Source organism: Bufo bufo, chromosome 6, assembly GCF_905171765.1.
Source record: "Bufo bufo chromosome 6, aBufBuf1.1, whole genome shotgun sequence".
NCBI classification, from domain to species: domain Eukaryota; kingdom Metazoa; phylum Chordata; class Amphibia; order Anura; family Bufonidae; genus Bufo; species Bufo bufo.
The window spans coordinates 232878608-232899671 of record NC_053394.1 but is presented as its reverse complement, the minus strand read 5'-3'; the positions used below and the strand labels follow the sequence as shown (position 1 = coordinate 232899671).

Here is a 21064-nt window from a genome sequence, read left to right as displayed (position 1 = left end):
AAGATGTGGCGATACCTAATATATACATTTTTTTTTTTTGTTAAGTTTTACACAGTAAAAGCATTTTTTTAAAGAAAAATATCTTGTTTTTGTATTACGATTTTCTGAGAGCCATATTATTTTTTTTTTTTGAGTGATTGTTTTATGTAGGGTCTCATTTTTTTCAGGATGAGATGACAGTTTGATTGGTACCATTTTGAGGTACACACGACTTTTTGATCTCTTGTTATTACAATTTATGTGAGGCAACGTGACCAAAAAATTGCTTTTTTGGCGCTGTTTTTATTTTTATTTTTTTGCGGTGTTTACCTGACGGGGTTGATCATGTAATATTTTTATAGAGCTGGTCTATGCGGATACAGCAATACCCCTCCCTTCACCGACTCCGTACATGCCACAGTCAGTGCTGACTGCGGCATACACAGGGTTAAAGCGCCAGGATCTGTGTTTTCACCAATGCCGGCATACACAGCGGGGACTCGGCTGTTAGCGACTGCTGGGCCGCTGCCGCTGATCGGGTGGGCGCAGCTTCTGCACCCGCCCAATCAATGATCCATACCTGTATGGTGCTGGGTCCCGCAGTGCCATACATGTGCGGCGTCAGTTGGATTAATTACATACAGTTTTGACTATCCAGGGACTTTGGCTTCCCTATACAGCACTCCAGACATCATTAGTGATCCCAGAGCAAAAATTTGGTCTTATACCCTTTATGCCTGATCACCAATTATTAGGCGGGTGCCCATTATTTTTATGAATTAATAAAGTGAGTTTTTAGATTTCTATTCAGGCGTGAATTGCTGAGCTGCAATGCAAGACACAGCACCTAAATAAGTTATTTCCCAATGAGTGTCCCGGTCAGGTAGTTGTGAGTCATGTGGCCTTCTCTTAATTCTTAGGTGGAATGTGTTGATCCTGTGGAATTTGTGTTTTTTTTGTACCTAAATAAGAGTGGTAATGATTCTGGGAAAAGGAAATAACAAATGTCTGAGAGTATAGGTGAGGGGGTAAGCAATTTTGTCCTGACCCCCAGTAGTTGACATACCTCTTTTTCATATGGTGCACACATTGTTTTCTAAAAGTAATGCATGGCAAGGTGGAATACGTTTTGTGACTGTGAGCCCTCCTAGGGTCAGTGAGTGATGATAATGTCTGAAAAGCACTGCAGAATACAGATGTAGACGAGCTAAACTTGACTCTGATAACATATGGCACAGTATTATCTTGGTTATCTCCTGACAAGAGCGATTGAAACCCATTGAAAAGTCAGTCAACATTTTCTTGGTATTCTTTACTTAACGTGTTAACCATCAAGTTTAGCTCGGCTGCATCTATATGTCAGCGCTATATAAGTGAGAAATTAAAGGTCCCTTTAGACGGGACAATTTAATAGGTTATTGTTGGGAAGGAAGCGTTCCTTCCCGGTAAGCGCCTGCTCGTCAGTGAAGGAGACCACTGCATTTACATGCAGCGATCTCCTCTACAGTATAGGAAGGAGCGACCGCTAGTGCCATCGCTCGACCCCATACAGACTTGTTGTTTGCCGGCAGCAGAGCGTGTTTAGACAGCACAATCTGCTGCCAGCAAACAATGATTTAGGTGCTTACACAAACTATCCAATTACCCAATGAACAAGCATTTCCCTCCTTCATCAGGTAATTGGTGACACCCTTACACCGCCAGATAATCACTAACGAACACTCGTTAGCAATTATCTGGTAGATTCTTGGCCTGTGTAAAGGGCCCTTAAATAAATAAAACATATAAATTGCTGAAGACCAAACATTTTACATTGCTAAGGCTACTGTCACACTAGCTGTCACACTTCGGTGTGGGAGGGAAACACCACACCAAGCATAGGAGGGAAGGGGGAAACAGGACATCAGGTCTGAGAACTAGGGAAGGAAAATGGACACCTCCTAGTGAAAACCCTAACCAAAATCCTGACTGACTACCAGTATGAACAGACCTCCAAAGGTAGATGAGTTTATATGCAGGAATACCTAGAGTCCTATCGAGCCCTAGAAGACCCTGGTACTAATGGCAGGGACAAGACTACCTGTTTCACCAAAAGGAAGGACGAACAGGAGTCTCCTTCAGGCCTAATACAAACAATAGGGAAATGCAACACACAGAACTCAAACAAAATACAAAAGGGAAAGGGAAGACTTAACTTCAAAGGAGCAATGGAAGCACCAAGAACTCAGCCGAGATCCAACCACAATCTATCCAAAAGTCCAAACAGAAGCTATAATCCGCACAACATTGTGGGAGAAGCAACTATAAATAGAGAAGGTTAAATGACCCTAATAGCCAGACCTGGGGAAAGAAGGTGTGGCAAGCACCAGAAACAATACAGACATCATTTGATCCAAACGGAAAACATGTCAGATCAAACCACATGTTGCCAGTCTCACCGATCTCCTGTCACCTGTCGAAGGAACGTCCGTGACACTAGCGTTTTAGTTTTCTGGTATTGAAATCCGTCATAGGGGCTCAATACCGGAAACAAATGCTTCAGTTTTGTCCCCAAAAAAACTGAACTGAACAGAACGGAATGCTCCAAAATGCATTCCGTTCCATTTAGTTGTGTTCCCATACCGGAGAGCAAACCGCAACTTGTAGTTTGCTTTCCGTCCCGGGATGCAGAGCAAGACGAATCCAGCATGACCCCCAATGCAAGTCAATGGGGACGGATCTGTTTTCTCTGCCACAATAGAAAACGGATCCGTCCTCCGTTGACTTTCAATGGAGTTTATGACAGACCCGTCTTGGCAATGTTAAAGATAATATAACCGGATCCATTCATAACGAATGCAGATGGTTGTATTATCAGAAACGGAAGCGTTTTTGCTGAGCCCTGCCGGATCCAGCAAAAACGCTGGTGTGAAAGTAGCCTTACGTGTAAATCTGCTTTAAAAAAGGACTTTGCTTGGAAATTGCTGTATAACTGATGTAATTATTACATTAATTAATTAACTAAATCAAGAATGTATTAGAATGGTCTGCTGACAGAATAAGGTAGACAGCAGATTAGGAAAAATAATATTCTAGTATTTTACTTTTGCCATTCTTTAGTGTGTCTCAGAACACTGTTAGACTGTAATCTGAAATTCATATGCAAGGTAATCTAGAAAAAAAATACTTTACCTGGATCTTCAACTCATATACTTCTTTCTTCAGTTCATTGGGATTTTTAATGACAGTGACAGCACCAGTTATATTGTTGATATCAAAAGCTCCATCAGCTCCTGTCAACACACATTTTGGTGATTACATTTCTCTTTAGTTATCAGGATATTACTATTTTTCTGTTTTCATTGACAATACATTTTTGCAAAATGACAACAATTTAGCTTCTCAGAAAATGGTGTGTTATTGATGAAAGATGCGACAAATGACAACCTTATGTCATGTTTACTACGATAAAATAGATATATCCCAAGGTGGCTCTCCAGTTCACTGATATGGATTAGGTGCACTACCATTATGATCCACCCAATCACCTTACATTAATATTGATCAATTCCAAAAGATAGGCACTGGAATCACTCTGAATATACAATTTATTCATAGACCACATTGTGCATATCCCTTAAAAAACTAAGTAAAATCCATTTAATACACCATGTACTATAATGCTCGACCTATCAAAGCTGATTCAAAAAAAAAAAAAAGGAAAATTTGTAACCACTCTCAATATTAGTTTTGTATGTAGTGTGTGGACGACAGGCTTTCAGACGGCTTGTATAATATCCAGTTGTCCGTCAGCCGCATAGTACATACCAATACTGGAATAACCACTGTGGTGTTAACGGAACCAGCCGATAATAGTATTTCCTTAAAGAGGACCTTTCATCTGTCAAAACATTGTGAACTAAGTATCATGATATATACAATGGCGCCCAGGGATCTCACTGCACTTACTATTATCCCTGGGCGCTGCTCCGTTCTCCTGCTATGCCCTCCGGTATGTTCAGTCACTTGGTTATAGTAGGCGGAGACTTAGGGGACTAGGTTATAGTAGGAGGAGACTGCCCTTGTTCTCCTGGGCGTCTTCTTCTCCCAGGCTGTAGCGCTGGCCAATCGCAGCACAGAGCTCACAGCCTGGGAGTTTTTTTTCTCCCAGGCTGTGAGCTCTGCGCTGCGATTGGCCAGCACTACAGCCTAGGAGAAGGAGATGCCCAGGAGAACAAGGGCAATCTCCTCCTACTATAACCAAGTGACTGAACATACTGGAGGGCATAGCAAGAGAACGGAGCGGCGCCCAGGGATAATAGTAAGTGCAGTGAGATCCCTGGGCGCCGTTGTATATATCATGAAACTTAGTTCACAATGTTTTGCCAGATGAAAGGTCCTCATTAACCTCTATATGTGTTCATTCATAGATGTTACATAGGCTTTCTCTTTAGTCCACTGTGACAGTTAGTAAGCGAAGCAGCGTCAGTAGTCCTGTGGTTGAAACACCTATAGAGTATCTGGAATTAGTGATCAACCCCAGAATAACCTCAGAAATAAATGTCCAGTCGGTGGTTTAACTGAATACACTGTGTAGGTTCATGTGCAACAGTGTAATAATTAATGTCATATGTTTCTAAGAGGTATCTGTTCTCAGTTGAATATTAGTGTCATTAGAACAGAGTGTCTACCTACCACTATAACGTGGTAAGTTACAGGATATGTATTACCTCGTCTTTGAAGAAAGCGCTAGGTGCGATACCTTCTCTCCCGACTGTATAACCTGGGATCCTGGAGGTCCGTGCACAGTGTGCCACGTGGCTCAAGAGTTTCAGAGCCTGGCGTCTTCCGTTTGCCGGCGTTACTCTTACGGTCCCGCTCTTTGTTAATGGGACACTGGGAGGAGGATTATGCGTTCAACACTGCGCTTCGCTTACTACCTATCATGGTGGACTAAAGAGAAAGCCTATGTAACATCTATGAATGAACATATATAGAGGTTAAGGAAATACTATTATTGGTTGGTTCCGTTACTACCACAGTGGTTATTCCAGTATTGGTATGTATAGTATGGCTGACGAACAACTGGATATTATACAAGCCTTCTAAAAGCCGATTGTCCACACACTACATACAAAACTAATATTGAGAGTGGTTACAAATTTTTGTATTTTAATCTCCCATTTTTTTTTTTTTATGAATCAGCTTTGATAGTTCGAGCATTATAGTATATGGTGTATTAATTGGATTTTACTTAGTTTTTAAATGGATATGTACAATGTGGTCTATGAATAAATTGTGTATTCAGAGTGATTCCAGTTGTTGAGTGCCTATCTTTTGGAATTGATCATTTTTACTACGATGCCTACCACAAAATAAGCCATCAAATGCAAAACATACAACATAAAGGAATTTAGACCAGATTTACTGATGTGTCTGTGCATGAAATCTGTGCATCTAGGCTTTCAACCCATTTTTCTGACTTACACAAAAAGGGGTGGGGCTTAGTGGGACGGTGTAGAGGGTCATGGCCTAAGTGTCTATCCCTGCACCAAATTATCATCCATCCTGAGATACTGTGTTAAATCTGGGGCAGGGTTAGTCATCCTGTCTGTTTACGTTATTTTTGGGATTAGTAAATCGGGGCCTTTTTCTTCACTTTTTTAGCTCATAATTTGTTGATTAGTTTCTATATAAAAGTAGATGAAATGGAAGGTGTGATGTTTTAAGAGAACAGTTACTATATTATAATTAATGTAATGCATAGATTAGTGGTTGACCGTTAAAAGTGTAACTGTACTTAAAAAACTTTTCATATGTTATAGTGATATATCAAGGTTTTGAACTAATAGGGGCCAGAGTGCTGAGCCCCCGACCGATCCCAGACATAAAGCAAGTACTTTGTGTGAGAGTCTTTATATCCTCGCTTCAACGATCAGTAGGTGTTTCAGCACTCGGATTACATAAAGAATGGCAAGAAAAAGATAACTAACTTTTCAATGGATTTCAATGGCTTTTGTCACAAGATAACCAAGATAACACTGTGCCATGTGTTATCAGAGTGAATTTTAGCTCAGCTTCTTTAGTTTCTAGTGATTATTTTGTTAGGGAACAGGTGACACCGAAGGTAGACACAGAAACTTGATTGCCCAGTACAAACAGTATATGGGCACATTGTCTTATTAAATGGCTTCTTATAGATAAACCCCCTTACATCTTGCTATCAATCCTTTGGCAATCGAGACCCATCAAATGTATTAGCTCAGTAAAATACATGCAGTTCGCTAGACTGTAGGAAAGGTGACAGTAAGCAGTGTGCAACTGCACAAATTGATGATAAGGCACATTGCCCCTGTGTGCCACACTCTTGCAGATATCAAGCAGAGGCCAATACAGTGTCTTGAAAAGGTATTCCTTTTCCACATTAAACCCACAAGCATAAATGTATTTTATTGGGATTTTATATGATAGACCAACACAAATTAGCAGGTATGAGTGAAGTGAAAAGAAAATGATTCATGGTTTTCAAAATGTTTAATAAATAAAAATCTAGAAAGTGTAGTGTGCATTTGTATTCAGCCTCCTGAGTCAATACTTTGTAGGACCACCTTTCGCTACAATTATAGCTGCAAGTCTTTTGGATTATGTCTCTCCCAGCTTTGCACATCTTGAGGCTGACATTTTTTGCAGATTCTTCTTTGCAAAATAGCTCAGGCTCAGTCAGATTGGATGGAGAGCGTCTGTGAACAGCAATTTTCAAGTCTTCCCACAGATTCTCAATGAGATTTAGGTCTAACACATGAATATGCTTTGATCTAAAACATTCCATTGTAGCTCTGGCTGTATGTTTAGGGTCATTGTCCTGCTGAAGAAAAGCATCCCCACAGCATGATGCTGCCACCACCATGCTTCACATTGGGATGCGGTGTTCAGGGTGATGTGCAGTGTTAGTTTTCCATCAAACATAGCGTTTTGCATTTAGGCCAAAAAGTTTACCTTTGGTCTCATCTGACAAGGGTATCTTCTTCCACATGTTTGCTGTGTCCCCTACATCATGGCTTCTGGCAGACTGAAAACAGGATTTCTGGGGGAAAAGGGAGGAGCATGGGAGCATCTGACGCGTGGCACTAAGCTCTGCCTCTCCCCCTCGCTATCCGCTGTGGAGCTCCGTAGGCCATGTGAGATGCTGGAGTCGCTGAGGGTGTAGGAGCGGTGAGTAAGGCGGTCGGAGTAAGGCTGGATAGGATGGCCGGTCCCGCATGATAAGTTTGGCTCAGCCGGATATCAATCTCTCAGGTGCGTCTGGTGAAAATACAGCAGGGAGCCGGCGGTGTCGGGCGGTTGCTGGTGGTGAGCGGTTCCGTGCGGTTGATGTGGCGGTGGACAAACCCGCTTGAAAGGAGGAGGAAAAGGAAAGAGGTTTTTGCTGAAGGAGGTGGTTGGAGGGGTCTCCCCCATGAATGGCTGAGGGAAAGGGTGTTGTGGACTGTGTTTTCTTTTACTAACTGTACGTACACCCCTCATAAGTATGCTAACCTCACATTAATGAACATTAATGATTTAAAGCTTGGTGGATGCCTGTTAATCCCTAACCTCTAATTTATTAACTTGGAGCCCTCAGTGTCATTGGAAGTGGATTGTGGAAGATTAATTTATGAAAGGCAATATATTGGACGGTGTGAAAATTGAGGGCGTGGGTCTGGAGCTGCCCTGTGTTTACTATCTGATATTTATTCACTGCCACACCCTGGGACTTGCTGATAATTGTGCCCTTCTTTCTTTTTTTTTCTTTGGGCCATTTTTTTTCTGTAAAAACTGGGTCAGAAAGAGTAAGGAGAGGGAAGAAGAAGAAGAGGGAAGAAAAATTAGAAAAAGGGGGAAGGAAGGGGATTGAAAAAAGGAAAGGAAAAGAAAAAAAAAGAAAAAGATTATCTCCATTGATATTCCACCACTGCTGCGTTGGAATCCAATTTTTGTTCCTGTTTGTTTTTTCAAAATGCCGCAAAAAAAAGGAGAATCAGGAGGGGCCCAGCACTAATAGAAAATCTGGAGCTGGGCTGGAAACCAGGCAGAAACAAAATGTCTTAAGCAGATATATAACCCCTACAATTCCACCACTGAGGTCTGCTGACTCTAGGAAAGAGATAATAGAGGATTTCAACCCTCAGATGGAAGAAAATTCTAACTTAAATGATTCAGGGGGTAAGGCTATGAGTGGTGTAATACCAGAAACTGCTGCTAAAATGGTCAAAGAGATTTTATATACTGTGACTAGACTTGAAAATGTGATGGGGAATTTAGTAACTCAGATCGGGATGGTACAAACAGATGTGAGTCTGATTAGAGATGACCTAGTAAAGTTGAGAGAACGTTTGCGGGTGATGGAGAGTAGAATAGTAGCATTGGAAGATTTAACACATAAATTAGAGCGATTCTAAATCAAGTAAAGGTGGAGATGGAGAATAAGTTAACAGATTTAGAATATAAGTAAAGCAATCTTGATACCGCGCTCTGTCAGTTTTAGCTGCAATGTGAATAAGCCCCCCTCACACCCTCCGTACGGACAAAGCTGTGGGATCTCACAAATATGAGTTACCTTTACGCTAGATGTTTTCTCCCAAGTCCTAGGTCCTTTTGGGATGTGTCTGGAGTTTTTTTGCCGGCACAAGCAGGTCAGAGTGTCTTGAACCTGGAGGCGCGCCCCAGCCGGCAGCGCGGCTCCTTTAGTTCAATCTCGTGGTTCACGCTCGTACAGAGCAGGAGTGATGTCAGTACTGTGACTACGGGTAGTCACAGATACCATTAAGCCTCGACGTGTTTCGGATAGAGTCGCTATCCTTCGTCAGGAACGGTTCTTCCCTGTTACAAGACACTGCCCATTTATGTCTGTGTGCCTGCACGTTGATTTAACTGTTTCGTTGCTGCTGTTTAGTGTATGTTTGCTTGTATCAATAGATGGCTTGCTGTGCATTTAATCAAATGCATATAGTTCAATTTCACTATTTAAACCAGATGGGGCCAGTGTATCCATGTTAAATATCAATTTGGTTTCTGATCTTGACATTTCTCTAATGTAGTCACCCCCCCCTCTCATTTTTCTTTATCAACTCCACCCCACAAAATGTTGATCCTGTAAACTTTCTTTGGTGTTTTTCTTTATAGTGACCGGCTAATGGGTGTCCTGCATATTTCCTTTCTATATTATAGATATGTTCTCCTATTCTTTTTTTCAGAAACCTTTTAGTACGGCCAATGTATATTTTATTGCCTGGGCACCTATTGGCATGAATGACCCCTTGACTATTGCACAAGATAAATTCTACAATCTTATATGTGTATGACCCATCGGTATTTTCTACATGTGTCTGCGATTTCATTTTTTGTGTTTTTTTTGCACCCCAAGTATTTTTTGCACGGGAAAAAGCCTTTCAGTCCACCACCTTTTTTGTGATCTCTAATGCCTTTATTTTCCATATTTATACATTGGCTGGTTGGTGCTACAGTATTGCCAATGTTCTTTGCTCTATGATAAATGAATCTTGGAACATTGGGAATTAATTCTCCTATCATTTTTTCTTTCTTGAGGATTTCCCAATATTTATTCACTATCTTTTTTAGTTTTGGGATCTGGCTGTTGTAGGGCATTATGATGGGTGGGATAGTCCAACTTTCTTCTCCCTGTTTTTTTTTGCTTTATTTTCTATCAATCCCTGTCTCTCTAGTTTTTCTATCTTCGTTCTACATTTTGTTAGTTTGTCTGGCTTGTATCCCCTTATTTCAAATCTTTTTTGCATGCATTCAGCTTCTTCTTTATAATGTTCTATTTTTGTGCAGTTCCTTCTTATCCGCATGAATTGGCTTCTTGGCACATTTTCAAGCCATCAGGGCAAGTGGCAACTCCCCACCGAAATGAAGCTATTTGCAGTTTGTTTTATGTTTTTGTGCATATTTTATTGTCTTCAATGAATACTGTAAGGTCTAGAAAGTTTATTTGTGTTTTACTATAGGTGGGGGTAAATTCTAAATAAAATAAATTTTTATTCAACTCATTAAAAGTTCATTCCCCCCTCCCTTTCCAAATAAAAATTATATCATTAATAAAATGGTGCCATAGGGCGAGGTTCGACCGGAGTCCGCCCCCACAGTGGATGAACATACGTTCCCATTGTCCCACGTACAGATTAGTGAACCCCGGTGTGAAACTCGTCCCCATAGCGGTCCCCCACTTCTGGAGATAATTTTTTTTATTGTACATAAAATTCTTTTTTTCTAAAATAAACATTATGCACTCTCCCAAGTACTCAATCAGTTCTTTCATCATTTCTCCTTTACTGTTACTGTTTATAAAGAATTGCGCAGCTTCATACCCCTTTTGATTCTAAGGTGCCCAGTATATATGTGTCCCTCCATTCAAAATCATTTAGTATTTTTAAAATATGTTTTGTATCCTAGATGTATGCAGGGAGGGCTTGTGCATAGGGCTGCAAGAATTGATCTACATATCGAGATAATCCACTTATCAGGCAGTCAATTCTGGATATTTAGAAGATAGGACAAAAAGAACTAATTTGAGATGTGTGGGTATACCGGAGGGGATGGAGGGATCTAATTTTGTGGAATTCATGGAGAATTTTTTTTTTGAGAACTGTAAGCCTGGAATACTTTCTAATCTTTATGCTGTAGAGAGAGCTCTTAGGGTCACCAGTCAGAAAAGAATACCAGGTGACCATCCGAGACCAATTTTGGTAAAGTTTCTACTCTCTAAAGATCGGGATGCTGTTCTCCGAGACTCTAGAGGATCAGATAAGTTTCAGATTGAAGGGACAAAAATAAGATTATTTCCGGATTATTCAGCGGTCACTAATGGACGTAGAAAATAATATGTTGTGTAATATGGGGGAAGATCGCTCCAACAAACCAGGTGCATGAGCCAGCCCAGGGTTAAAGAAAACAGGTGTTTATTTTCCAAACAAACCGAAAATAGGTACAGCTTCAGCTTCCAGCAGCCAAGGTCAAAACCCAACTTAAAGTCTTCTTAGTTCAGCATAACATAAACAGTAGAACTAAGTCCGTTCAAAATAAAGGTATTTTTACCCTGGGTTCTTTTTAGTCCGTGGTAGTTTTCAGTCAGCTTTCCTGCAAAACTTTCCACGTGTCCTCAGATTCCAGCTCTGCTTACAGCCACTCACAGCAGTGTGTCCACCACACCACCCAGTCTCACTCACTTCCTTTTAGTCTTATCAGGAGAGTGAGTTAACCCTGTGGGTACCGGATCCCAGGTAGTGCTTTCTTAAAGGCACCACAACCCAAATAGTGGCGATATATATCTGTCACTGAGGACCCAACCTTGGCGTCTTCAACATATCCCCCCCCTCTGCCCCGACGCGGGGGCGGCGGAGTCACTTGTGGATAACATGCAATGCACCCGGGAGAGAGCATCAGCATTCTGATGTTGACTCCTTGACCTATGTTCGACCACAAAGTTGAAATCCTGGAGAGAGAGGAACCATCTCGTGACCTTGGCATTGGTATGTTTGTGCTGTCTCCTCCAGGTCAATGGGGCATGGTCGGACACCAGGCGGAATTTCCTACCCAGCAGGAAATATCGCAGAGAGTCCAGAGCCCACTTGATGGCCAGACACTATCGCTCTACCACAGCTTAGTTCCTCTCTGCCGCTGTCAGGTTCCTGCTGAGAAAGACCACGGGGTGTTCCTCCCCATTGACCACCTGAGACAGGACAGCACCTAGACCTGCACTTGAAGCGTCCGTCTGGACCACAAATTATTTCGAGAAGTCCGGTGCGACTCACATAAGGCCCTTTTAAGTTTCTGAAAAGCCTCCTCAGCCTCCCTACTCCATTTGATCATGACGGATTTCTTTCCTTTTGTTAAGTCCGTCAAAGGGGCCGCAATAGTGGCAAAGTTGGGGACAAATCTCCTGTAGTAGCCCACTATCCCCAAGAATGCCAGAACCTGCTTCTTGGTAAGAGGGCGAGGCCAGTTCTGCTTCTACCTTGCTCATCTGCGGCTTTACTAGCCATCTGCCTACAGTGTATTCCAGGTACTTTGCTTCCTCCATCCCAATGGCGGACTTTTCCAGGTTCACTGTAAACCCTGCCCCTTTCAAAGAGTCTAGGACTGCCTGGACCTGAGGGAGATGGGATTCCTAATCGGTACTGAAAATGACAATGTCATCCAGGTATACTGAAGCGTACCGTCCATTGGGCCGCAATATCTTGTCCATAGCTCTTTGAAACGTGGCAGGGGCAGAGTGTAAGCCAAAGGGCATCCTTTTGTATTGCCAGTGGCCCTCCGGAGTGGAGAATGCCGTCTTTTCTCTGGCTTCCTGGGTGAGAGGTATTTGCCAGTACCCTTTCATGAGATCCAGCGTAGTAATATATCGGGCAGGTCCTAATCTCTTGATTAATTCATCTACCCGGGGCATCAGGTAGGCATCAAACTTTGAAACCTCTGAAGTTTTCTGAAGTCATTGCAGAATCGCAGTGTGCCATTGGGTTTTGGTATCAACACAAACGGACTTAACCATTCACTCTGCGACTCTTCAATGACATCCAGCTCGAGCATTCTTTTTACTTCTTCAGATACCGTTTTCCTCTGGGCCTCTGGAATGCAGAATGGCTTCAGCCGGATTATCACATTGGGCTCTGTGACAATGTCATGTTTAATGACATTGGTGAGCCCTGGCAAACCTGAGAATTTATCTCTGTTTCCCTGAAGAAACTCCTTTGCCTATTGCCTTTGGGACTTGGACAGCGTGTCAGCCACAAATACCTGGTTGGCTCCTACAGGGTCCTCTACCATGACCCTTGCCATAGCAGTCACTTGCTACCGATCTTTCCAGGATTTCCGATCTGGTAGGGTTTCCACTTCCCAGGCTGGTGTACCTTATAATTCACCTCACCTACCCTTTCTACCACCTCAAATGGACCCTGCCACCTGGCTAAGAACTTGCTTTCCACAGTGGGAATCAGAACCGCTACTCGGTCTCCTATTGAAAACTGCCTTTATTTGGCTGATCGGTTATATACCCGCCTCTGGGCATCCTGGACCTTCTGTAGATGTTCCTTAACCAGAGGCATAACTTTAGCCACTCTCTCATTTGGGAGATGTGTTTTACCAGGGTCTGGTGCAGTGAGGACTCACCTTCCCAGGTTTCCTTCACCAAATCCAGAAGTCCACGGGGTCTCCACCCATACAGGAGTTCAAATGGCGAGAATCCCGTGGAGGCCTGCGGGACCTCCCGTATGGCAAACAACAAGGCTGGTAGCAACATGTCCCAATCTTTTCCGTCCTTCTGTATTACTCTTTTTAACATGAGCTTTAATGTTTTGTTGAACCGCTCTACAAGGCCATCCGTCTGTGGGTGATAGATGGACGTCCGCAACTGTCGGATTTGAAACAGCTTGCAGAGGTCCGTCATGACCTTCGACATAAACGGGGTGCCCTGGTCCGTCAGGATCTTCTTGGGCAGCCCCATGCGGGAGAACATCTGAAACAATTCCCGAGCTATAGCCTTAGAGGAGGTGTTCTTTAATAGGACCGCCTCTGGGTACCTGGTTGCATAATCTACCACAACTAGTATGTGCTTATGTCCCCGTGCTGATTTTACCAACGGCCCCACCAGGTCCATGGCAATCCGATCAAACGGCACCTCAATTATGGGCAAAGGTACCAGGGGGTTCTGATAGTGAGGGAACCTGAGTTCTGCTTGGGAACCTGTGAGACTCTGTTTATAACCACCACCTGCTCTCTAGCATGTGTTAAGGAGAGGTCCTGTAACTGATCGGAGCCAAACGCACCCTTAGGTACATTCCGGTATGGGTTCGTTGGTTCGGGTGAGGTCACCTCCTCGTCCTCCTCGACTGGGGTCTGTGGTGGGGAGAGTTCTTCCTCATCCTCCCCCAACATTACTTGCTACAGGGAGCCTCCCCCCCTCAGTGGTCAGCTCAGCTCTTGACCCTAAATTATGCACATCCTGAACATTACCCCCATCATAAATGTTACCTTTACCATTCTTACTTCCACTAGGTATGTCTGTATTGGGAAGAAGTATCCTGGGCAGTCTCCCGATCATTCTGGCGTGGGCTTTCATAACCTCCTCCATGTCTTTTCCTGCAGCTTGCAGAGATTTCACCCAAGACATGCAAAACAGGGTACTGTCTCGTTAAATGTCACTTTTTATGATTTAAACGGCTTTTGCGGCTTTCATGCCCTGCACGCATCCTCCACCAATTGTAATATGGGGGAAGATCACTCCAACAAACCAGGTGTATGAGCCAGCCCAGGGTTAAAGAAAACAGGTGTTTATTTTCCAAACAAAAAGAGAGGAGAGACAGGGTTGTTTTTTTTTTTTTTGTGAATGTTGAGAGCAATTTCGCTTAGTGATGGACGAACATCGCCTGGGACGATGCGCGAACGCGATTGCGCGAACGCAATCAAATGTTCACGAACCGCAAGTTCGTGGCGGGCCCCATTCACTTTAATGGCAGGTGAAAATGAAAAACCTTAAGGTCATATTTTCAGCCAACAAATACTTACTAGAAGTCACAAATCGTCCCACAACATGGATAGTGACATACCAGAGGGGGATCAATGGCAAAAATTCACACAAAAAATATGTATTTTAATCAGGGGCCATTTTTATGCGTCTTAAAGGGAAACTGTCAAAAATTTGCCCTGCTGGAGCATAGAAAACTTTTATTTTAGACCACGGGAGTACAGGCCCCAAACATTAGGCATTTACTGGACAGAAAACATCAAGTGATTATGTGGCTGGAGGTATATTAGACGGTCAATGGATATCAATTTTACTGCAGGCCAGTGTACTGCAGGCCCCAAAAATTATTCATTAACCGGACAGAAAACATAAATTGATTATGTAGCTGGAGGTAGATTAGGAGGTCATCGTATAACAATTTTACTGTTGGCCAGTTAGATTACAGGCCCCAAAAATTATGCATTCAACGTGCATAAAAGATCAAGTGATTATGTGGCTGGAGGTATATAAGACGGTCAATGGATATCAATTTTACTGCAGGCCAGTGGTCTACAGGCTCCAAAAAATATTAATTCAACGTACAGAAAAAAAAAGTGATTATGTGGCTGGAGGTATATTAGACGGTCATTGGATATTATTTTTGCTGCAGGCCAGTGCAAATTTATGTCAAATACATGTTTAAAAGAACTAAAAATATAAAATTGGATTAAAAACATAGCTAATGAAATCTCCCCTCTTAAAAAAAAAAAAAAAAGATAATAGCTGAAATTCGATAACACGTGGTCATCAGAGGTGTTGAATTCCTCCGTGGCCCCAAACATTAGGCATTCACCGGACAGAAACGGCCTTTTATGCCGCTGTATTTACATACAAGATAGGGACCATAATTTGTTCTGGTTGGTGGCAGATATGTGTGGGCTGGCATGAGGAAATTCAATTAAAATTGGTCGTCACAGGTGTTGAATTCCTCTGAGATCCATGCCTCATTCATTTTTAGAAATGTGAGGTAGTCCACACTGTCGTGAGCTAGGCGAGTGCGCTTAGCGGTCACGATCCTCCCTGCTGCGCTGAACGTCCTTTCGGAAAGGACACTCGTCGAGGGGCAAGCCAAGAGTTCCATGGCAAATTGTGACAGCTCTGGTTCTTCGCTTCTCAGAGCATCCACATTGGCCGTTAACCTGATGTAGTCAGACAAGTGTCAGTCTAGGCGTTCCCTGAGGCTGGATCCGGAGGGCGGCTGCCGATGGGTTGGCTGCAAGAATGTTCTCATATCTAAAGTGACCAATACATCTGCAAACCGCCCTCTTCTTGCATGTGCGGTAGGATTGGTACCCGCACCTGTTTCTCTGTGGGTGAAAATTTCTCTGCCAGCGCCAGCAATAGCAGAATGCAGTATCTCTCGCAGCAAGGCCTGGAAATGCTGCATTCTGACAGCCCTCTGTGATGCTAGTAACATGTACGCCATTTTGTGTTTGTATGAAGCATGAAAGCCCCTATTTGCACTAAATTGGAAGTGGTGGAGCGGCCTGGCTCCTGCTCATCGCCCAGGAGAATGTTGTCCTTGGTCTCCTCCCCCATCCACGGACAACACCAGGGATCCCAAAAAAGTTTAAAGCCTGCTCTTCTTGCTCCTCCTCCTCCTCCTACCCCCAAGAACCATCCTCCTCTCCGCAAGCACCATCCTCCTCTGAATCCTCTTCAGACTCCTGCTGACTTGTCTAAGACATGACGCAATGCAAACTCCAGAAAGACGGCGTAAGGTACGATGTCACTAATGGTGCTGTCACGGCCTATGGTGTGCGCTGTGACACTGTTGCTACACTTGCGGTTGCCCGTGTTGCTGTGTTGCTGTGTGTTCATGCGGTGGCAGTGTCTCAGCCTTCTGGGTGATTGCCGTGACATGGTTGCCACGCATGTTGTTGCCTGCGGCAACGTGTAGCTTTCTATGCTTGTGTGTGCACTTCCCCTTTTAGTGGCTTCCTTCCCTTGTCTGGTGCTGGAAGGGTTAACTCCCCTCCTAGTGTTTTGTTAACACTGGGTTTATGTGTGTGTGGGTGTGGCTGCTTGGGCTATTTAGCCTCTGCTGGATGCCTGAAGCTGGGGGGTACTCCAGCCATGGTGTATGCTGGAGCTACCCTCCTGTTCTTCATATTCCATCTGTCCAGTGAGGGCCACCCTTGTGGGCATAGATGTTTTTATCGTGTCTCACGTTTATTGCAGCTATGGGTGTCCTGGGTTCCTGTGTGGTTGTGGTGTGTGCTGTGTCCTTTTAATGTTGGTGTGGACACCAGCACTTGTGCACGGTTTCCAGTCAGTGTGTCTGTGGCAGGTAAGTGTGTTACTGGTTTCACCTACCTGCCATCTCTATAGCTGTATGTGTTCCCCTCTCTTTGCAGCCGGGCCTCAGATAGAGACTCCTGTTCCTCCATGACTGGCATGAACAGGTTGTCTCTCCCCTGTTCCTAAGTGAGGGACTTAGGGTTTCTAGGAATCCTGAGTATGAGTCGTCCTACCATCGGGGTCCGCTCATACAGTGAGGAGTCAGGGAGAGGATTAGGGACGCGGTAGGAGGTGACCTGCTCCCTTATTATTCCTTTTGGCCAGGCTGATCCCCTTTACCCTCTGACATCGCACGGTGGGGGGTTTCCCCCACTCCCCATCGTGACAGGTGCCCTGGCTGCGACTGACCAGTTTGGTGATCTCATGAAATGGCCGCAGAAGTCTGCATGTGTCGCGCATGAGCAGCCACTGGTCCGGTGAAAAAAACCGAGCTCCCAGAACCTGTCCTGCCGCAGAGTTCGTACAGGTAGTCGTTAACGGCACGTTTCTGTTGGAGCAGCCTATCAAGCATATACAAGGTGCAGTTCCAGCGCATCGGGCAGTCACAAATCAGACATCTGACAGGCAAGTGATGTCGCCGCTGAAGGTCAGCAAGGCGAGCCATGGCGGTGGTTGATCTTTTAAAATGGCCAGAGATTTTCCTGGCCTGCCGCAAGACATCCTGGACCCCAGGGTATTTGGCAACGAATCGCTGCACAACTAAGTTTAGGGCGTGTGCCATGCATGACACGTGTGTAATTCTGCCCTGTATCAGCACGCTCAGCAGATTGGCACCGTTGTTGCACATCACTTTACCAACTGTTAAATTGAGCGGGATTAGCCACTGATCGGCCTGTGACTGCAGAGCTGAAAGGAGAGCAGGACCGATGTGGCTCTTGGCTTCCAGGCACAACAGCCGCAGCACAGCATGGCAACGTCTCACCTGGCACGTCAAATAGGTTCTGGGGAACTAGGAGGGTGCAGCGGAAGAGGCGGTAGTAATGGAAAAGGAGAAGTCAGCCGAAGAGGAGACAGAGGATCGAGTTGGAGGAGGAGAAGCAAAGGCAGGCCTGCATGCAATCCGTGGTGGTAACACCAAATCCACATGGGTGCCACAGGTTGCATGCTTGACAGCCATCTGAAGGTTCACCCAGTGGGCAGTAAAAGTTATGTATGTACCTTCCCTGCCCTTGTTTGCTAGACCACGTCTCTGTGGTCAGATGTATCTTGGCACCGACACTGTGCCAGAGATATATTCACTTGCCGCTGAACATGGCCATATAGCTCTGGGATGCCCTTCTGGGACCTTCCATTGCGGTGTGCTACTGGCCACAAATTTTCTAAAGACTTCCGAGTCCACCAGTTTATATGGCAGTAGTTGGCGGGCTAGCAGTTCCGACAAGCCGGTGGTCAGCCGTTGGACAAGAGGGTTATCCCACGTCATCAACTTTTTACGTTCAAACATTTGGGCCATGGAAGCCTACCTTTTGCCAGATGAACGCAGTGACAGCACGGTGGAAGGTGGAGTGGGGGACAAATGGGAGGAGAGAGGAGAAGGAGAAGAGGCAGGACATGGAGCACCGGGAGTGTGACTTTGTGGGTTCTGACGGTGTTGCTCCCAGTGGGCTCGGTGATGGGAGACATCCCTAGGTGGAATGTTAGGCTTACCGCGACTTATGCGTTGACTGCACAGGCTGCAGATGGCAACACTATTGTCAGCAGCCCACACTGCAGAGCCATGTGCCGGCGTCCTGGGAGTGCCAGATGTGACCGTGCATGGTGGATGGCTTGCTCCAGATACATTTGAAGTCTGCTTTTTGCCTCCTGTGCACTGCTAGTTCTGCCTGCTTCTCCTCCTTCTACCCCCTATCTGGTGCTCCGTCTCTCCCTCTGATCTCCCCTCCTCTTCCTCTCTTCTGGGCACCCACGTGACGTCCATCGACATATCATTATTGTCACCTTCACCACCACTGACATTAGAGATCTCGAAGTAGGCAGCAACAGTGGGGATCACCATCCTTGGGCTTATCTGGGTACTGTCGTCAGACTGCTGGGTGGCGGCCATTGCTACCTCCTCTTTCTCATCCGATGCCAAGAATGGCTGCGCATCGGTAAGATCTGGGAATGGATGGGAAAATAATTCCTCTGACTCAAGTGGAGGGGCTATGGTGGTGTTGGTGGTGTCTTTGAGGGTGTACACAGCAGAGAGTGAGGAGGGTGCTGATACAGAGGATGAGGAGGATGCAGATGCAGAAAGCTGAGTGAGCCACTCAACCAACTCTGGTTCGTCCTTTAACTTAATCACACGCAACTTCCCACTTAGGCTCCGGCCTGGTGCACCTGCCCGTCCCCTACTACCCCTGCTGAATGGCCTGCCTCTTCTACTGCCTGTCATTTTCAAAATGACCCTGTGACAAAGTCCCTATAGAAGAGCAGTATTTGTGGAAGCAGGTATATCACAGGCTTCAATCAATATTTTGTGGAAGCCGGTATATTAATCCCCTCTATCAGTATTTTGTAGAAACAGGTATATAGAACCCAATAATGAGTATTTGCTGGAAGCTGGTAAATCAAACCCCTTAATCAATATTTGGTGGAAGCTGGTGTATTGCAGGCCTCAATCTATATTCGGTGGAAGTCGGTGTATCACACCCCTCAATCAATATTTTGTGGAAGTCGGTGTATCACACCCCTCAATCAATATTTTGTGGAAGTCGGTGTATCACACCCCTCAATCAGTATTTTATGGAAGCAGGTATATCACACCCCTTAATCAGCTTTTTTGGGGGCAACATGTATATCACACCAGTTGCAATTAGTTATTCGAATACCGTTTGTCTCTCTATATAGCTGCGGTATCTCAGCAGAACCTCACACAACTGCCGCACCATACAAATGCACTATAATATACTTTCTGTGTTAGAAGGTATATTATAGGTATATCACACCCCTCTATCATTTTTTTTGGGGGGGGCAACAGGTATCACACCTGTTGCAATTACTCATTCCAACAGCGTTTGTCTCTCTATCTAGCTGTGGTATCTCAGCACTCAGCAGCACCGCAAACAACAGCTGTTAGTTATTTTTGGGGGGCAACAGGTAGATCACACCTGTTGCAATTACTTATTTCAATAGCGTTTGTCTCTCTATCTAGCTGCGGTATCTCAGCAGAACCGCACACAACTGCTGCACAATACAAATGTACTATAATATACTTTCTATGTTAGAAGGTATATTATAGTTATATCACACCCCTCAATCTGTTTTTTTTGGGGGGGCAACATGTATATCACACCAGTTGCAATTACTTATTCCAACAGCGTTTGTCCCTCTATCTAGCTGCAGTATCGCAGGAGAACCGCACACAACTGCTGCACAATTCATATGCACTATAATATACTTTCTATGTTAGAAAGCATATTATAAGTATATTACACCCCTCAGTATGTCACACCTTTCGATAGCACACCTATACCAGTCCTTAAAAGGACTTTTGTGGCCCTAATAGCTAGCGTTTGTTCCTGCTCCACACAGCAACCTCTCCCTACACTGGCAAAAAACTGAATGTAAAATGGCTGCCAGATCGGGTTTATTTATAGGGTAGGGGGTGTGTCCATGTGCTTCTCAAATTGGCTGTCCTGTCCCACCTGATGGATGTGTCATGGGTCAAAGTTCGGCGCTATGCAAAAAAAATTGCGTGTGCGAATATCGCCATATGTTCGCATGTTCGGCGAATCGCGAACGAGCAAAGTTCGCCACGAAATGACCACCGGGCGAACCGCCATCTCTAATTTCACTTAATGTACGAGGATTAAGAGAAACATTAAAAATGTTCACTATCTTTGACTGGATGAGGGAATACTTGCCAGCCGCCATCTGCCTACAGGAAACACATTTGGATTGGGATTCTGTGAGGTGGTTGCAAAAAAAGGTGGATAGAAGGTTGTTATTATTCTATATTTACATCTTATTCGAGAGGAGTATCCATTTTAGTACATAATAAAGTTAAATATTAATTTGTGGCATGTAAGATAGATGATTGCAGCAGGTATCTCTTCTTACAATGTAGTATAAATAATGTACACATGTTGATAGCTAATATTTATATTACGCCCCCATATAAACTTAATGTGTTCTATGATCTGCAGAAATATATGCTCGATAAGCAAGACTGTGTATTGGTTGCAGTAGGAGATTATAATGCGGTGATGGATCCAATTAAAGACAGACTATCTAATAGTAACATTTCATTTTATAATACCAACTTGG

At 44.2% G+C, this 21064-nt stretch overlaps 1 protein-coding gene across 1 annotated transcript in view; it reads right to left on the bottom strand.

Moving 5' to 3' along the window:
• Positions 1 to 21064, bottom strand: part of CDHR1 (cadherin related family member 1) — a 191453-nt gene that overhangs the window by 84747 nt on the left and 85642 nt on the right. The window contains exon 10 of the mRNA XM_040436306.1: positions 3151 to 3251. Within this exon, the coding sequence (XP_040292240.1) occupies positions 3151 to 3251 (101 nt within the window). The remainder of the gene's footprint in view (positions 1 to 3150; positions 3252 to 21064) is intronic.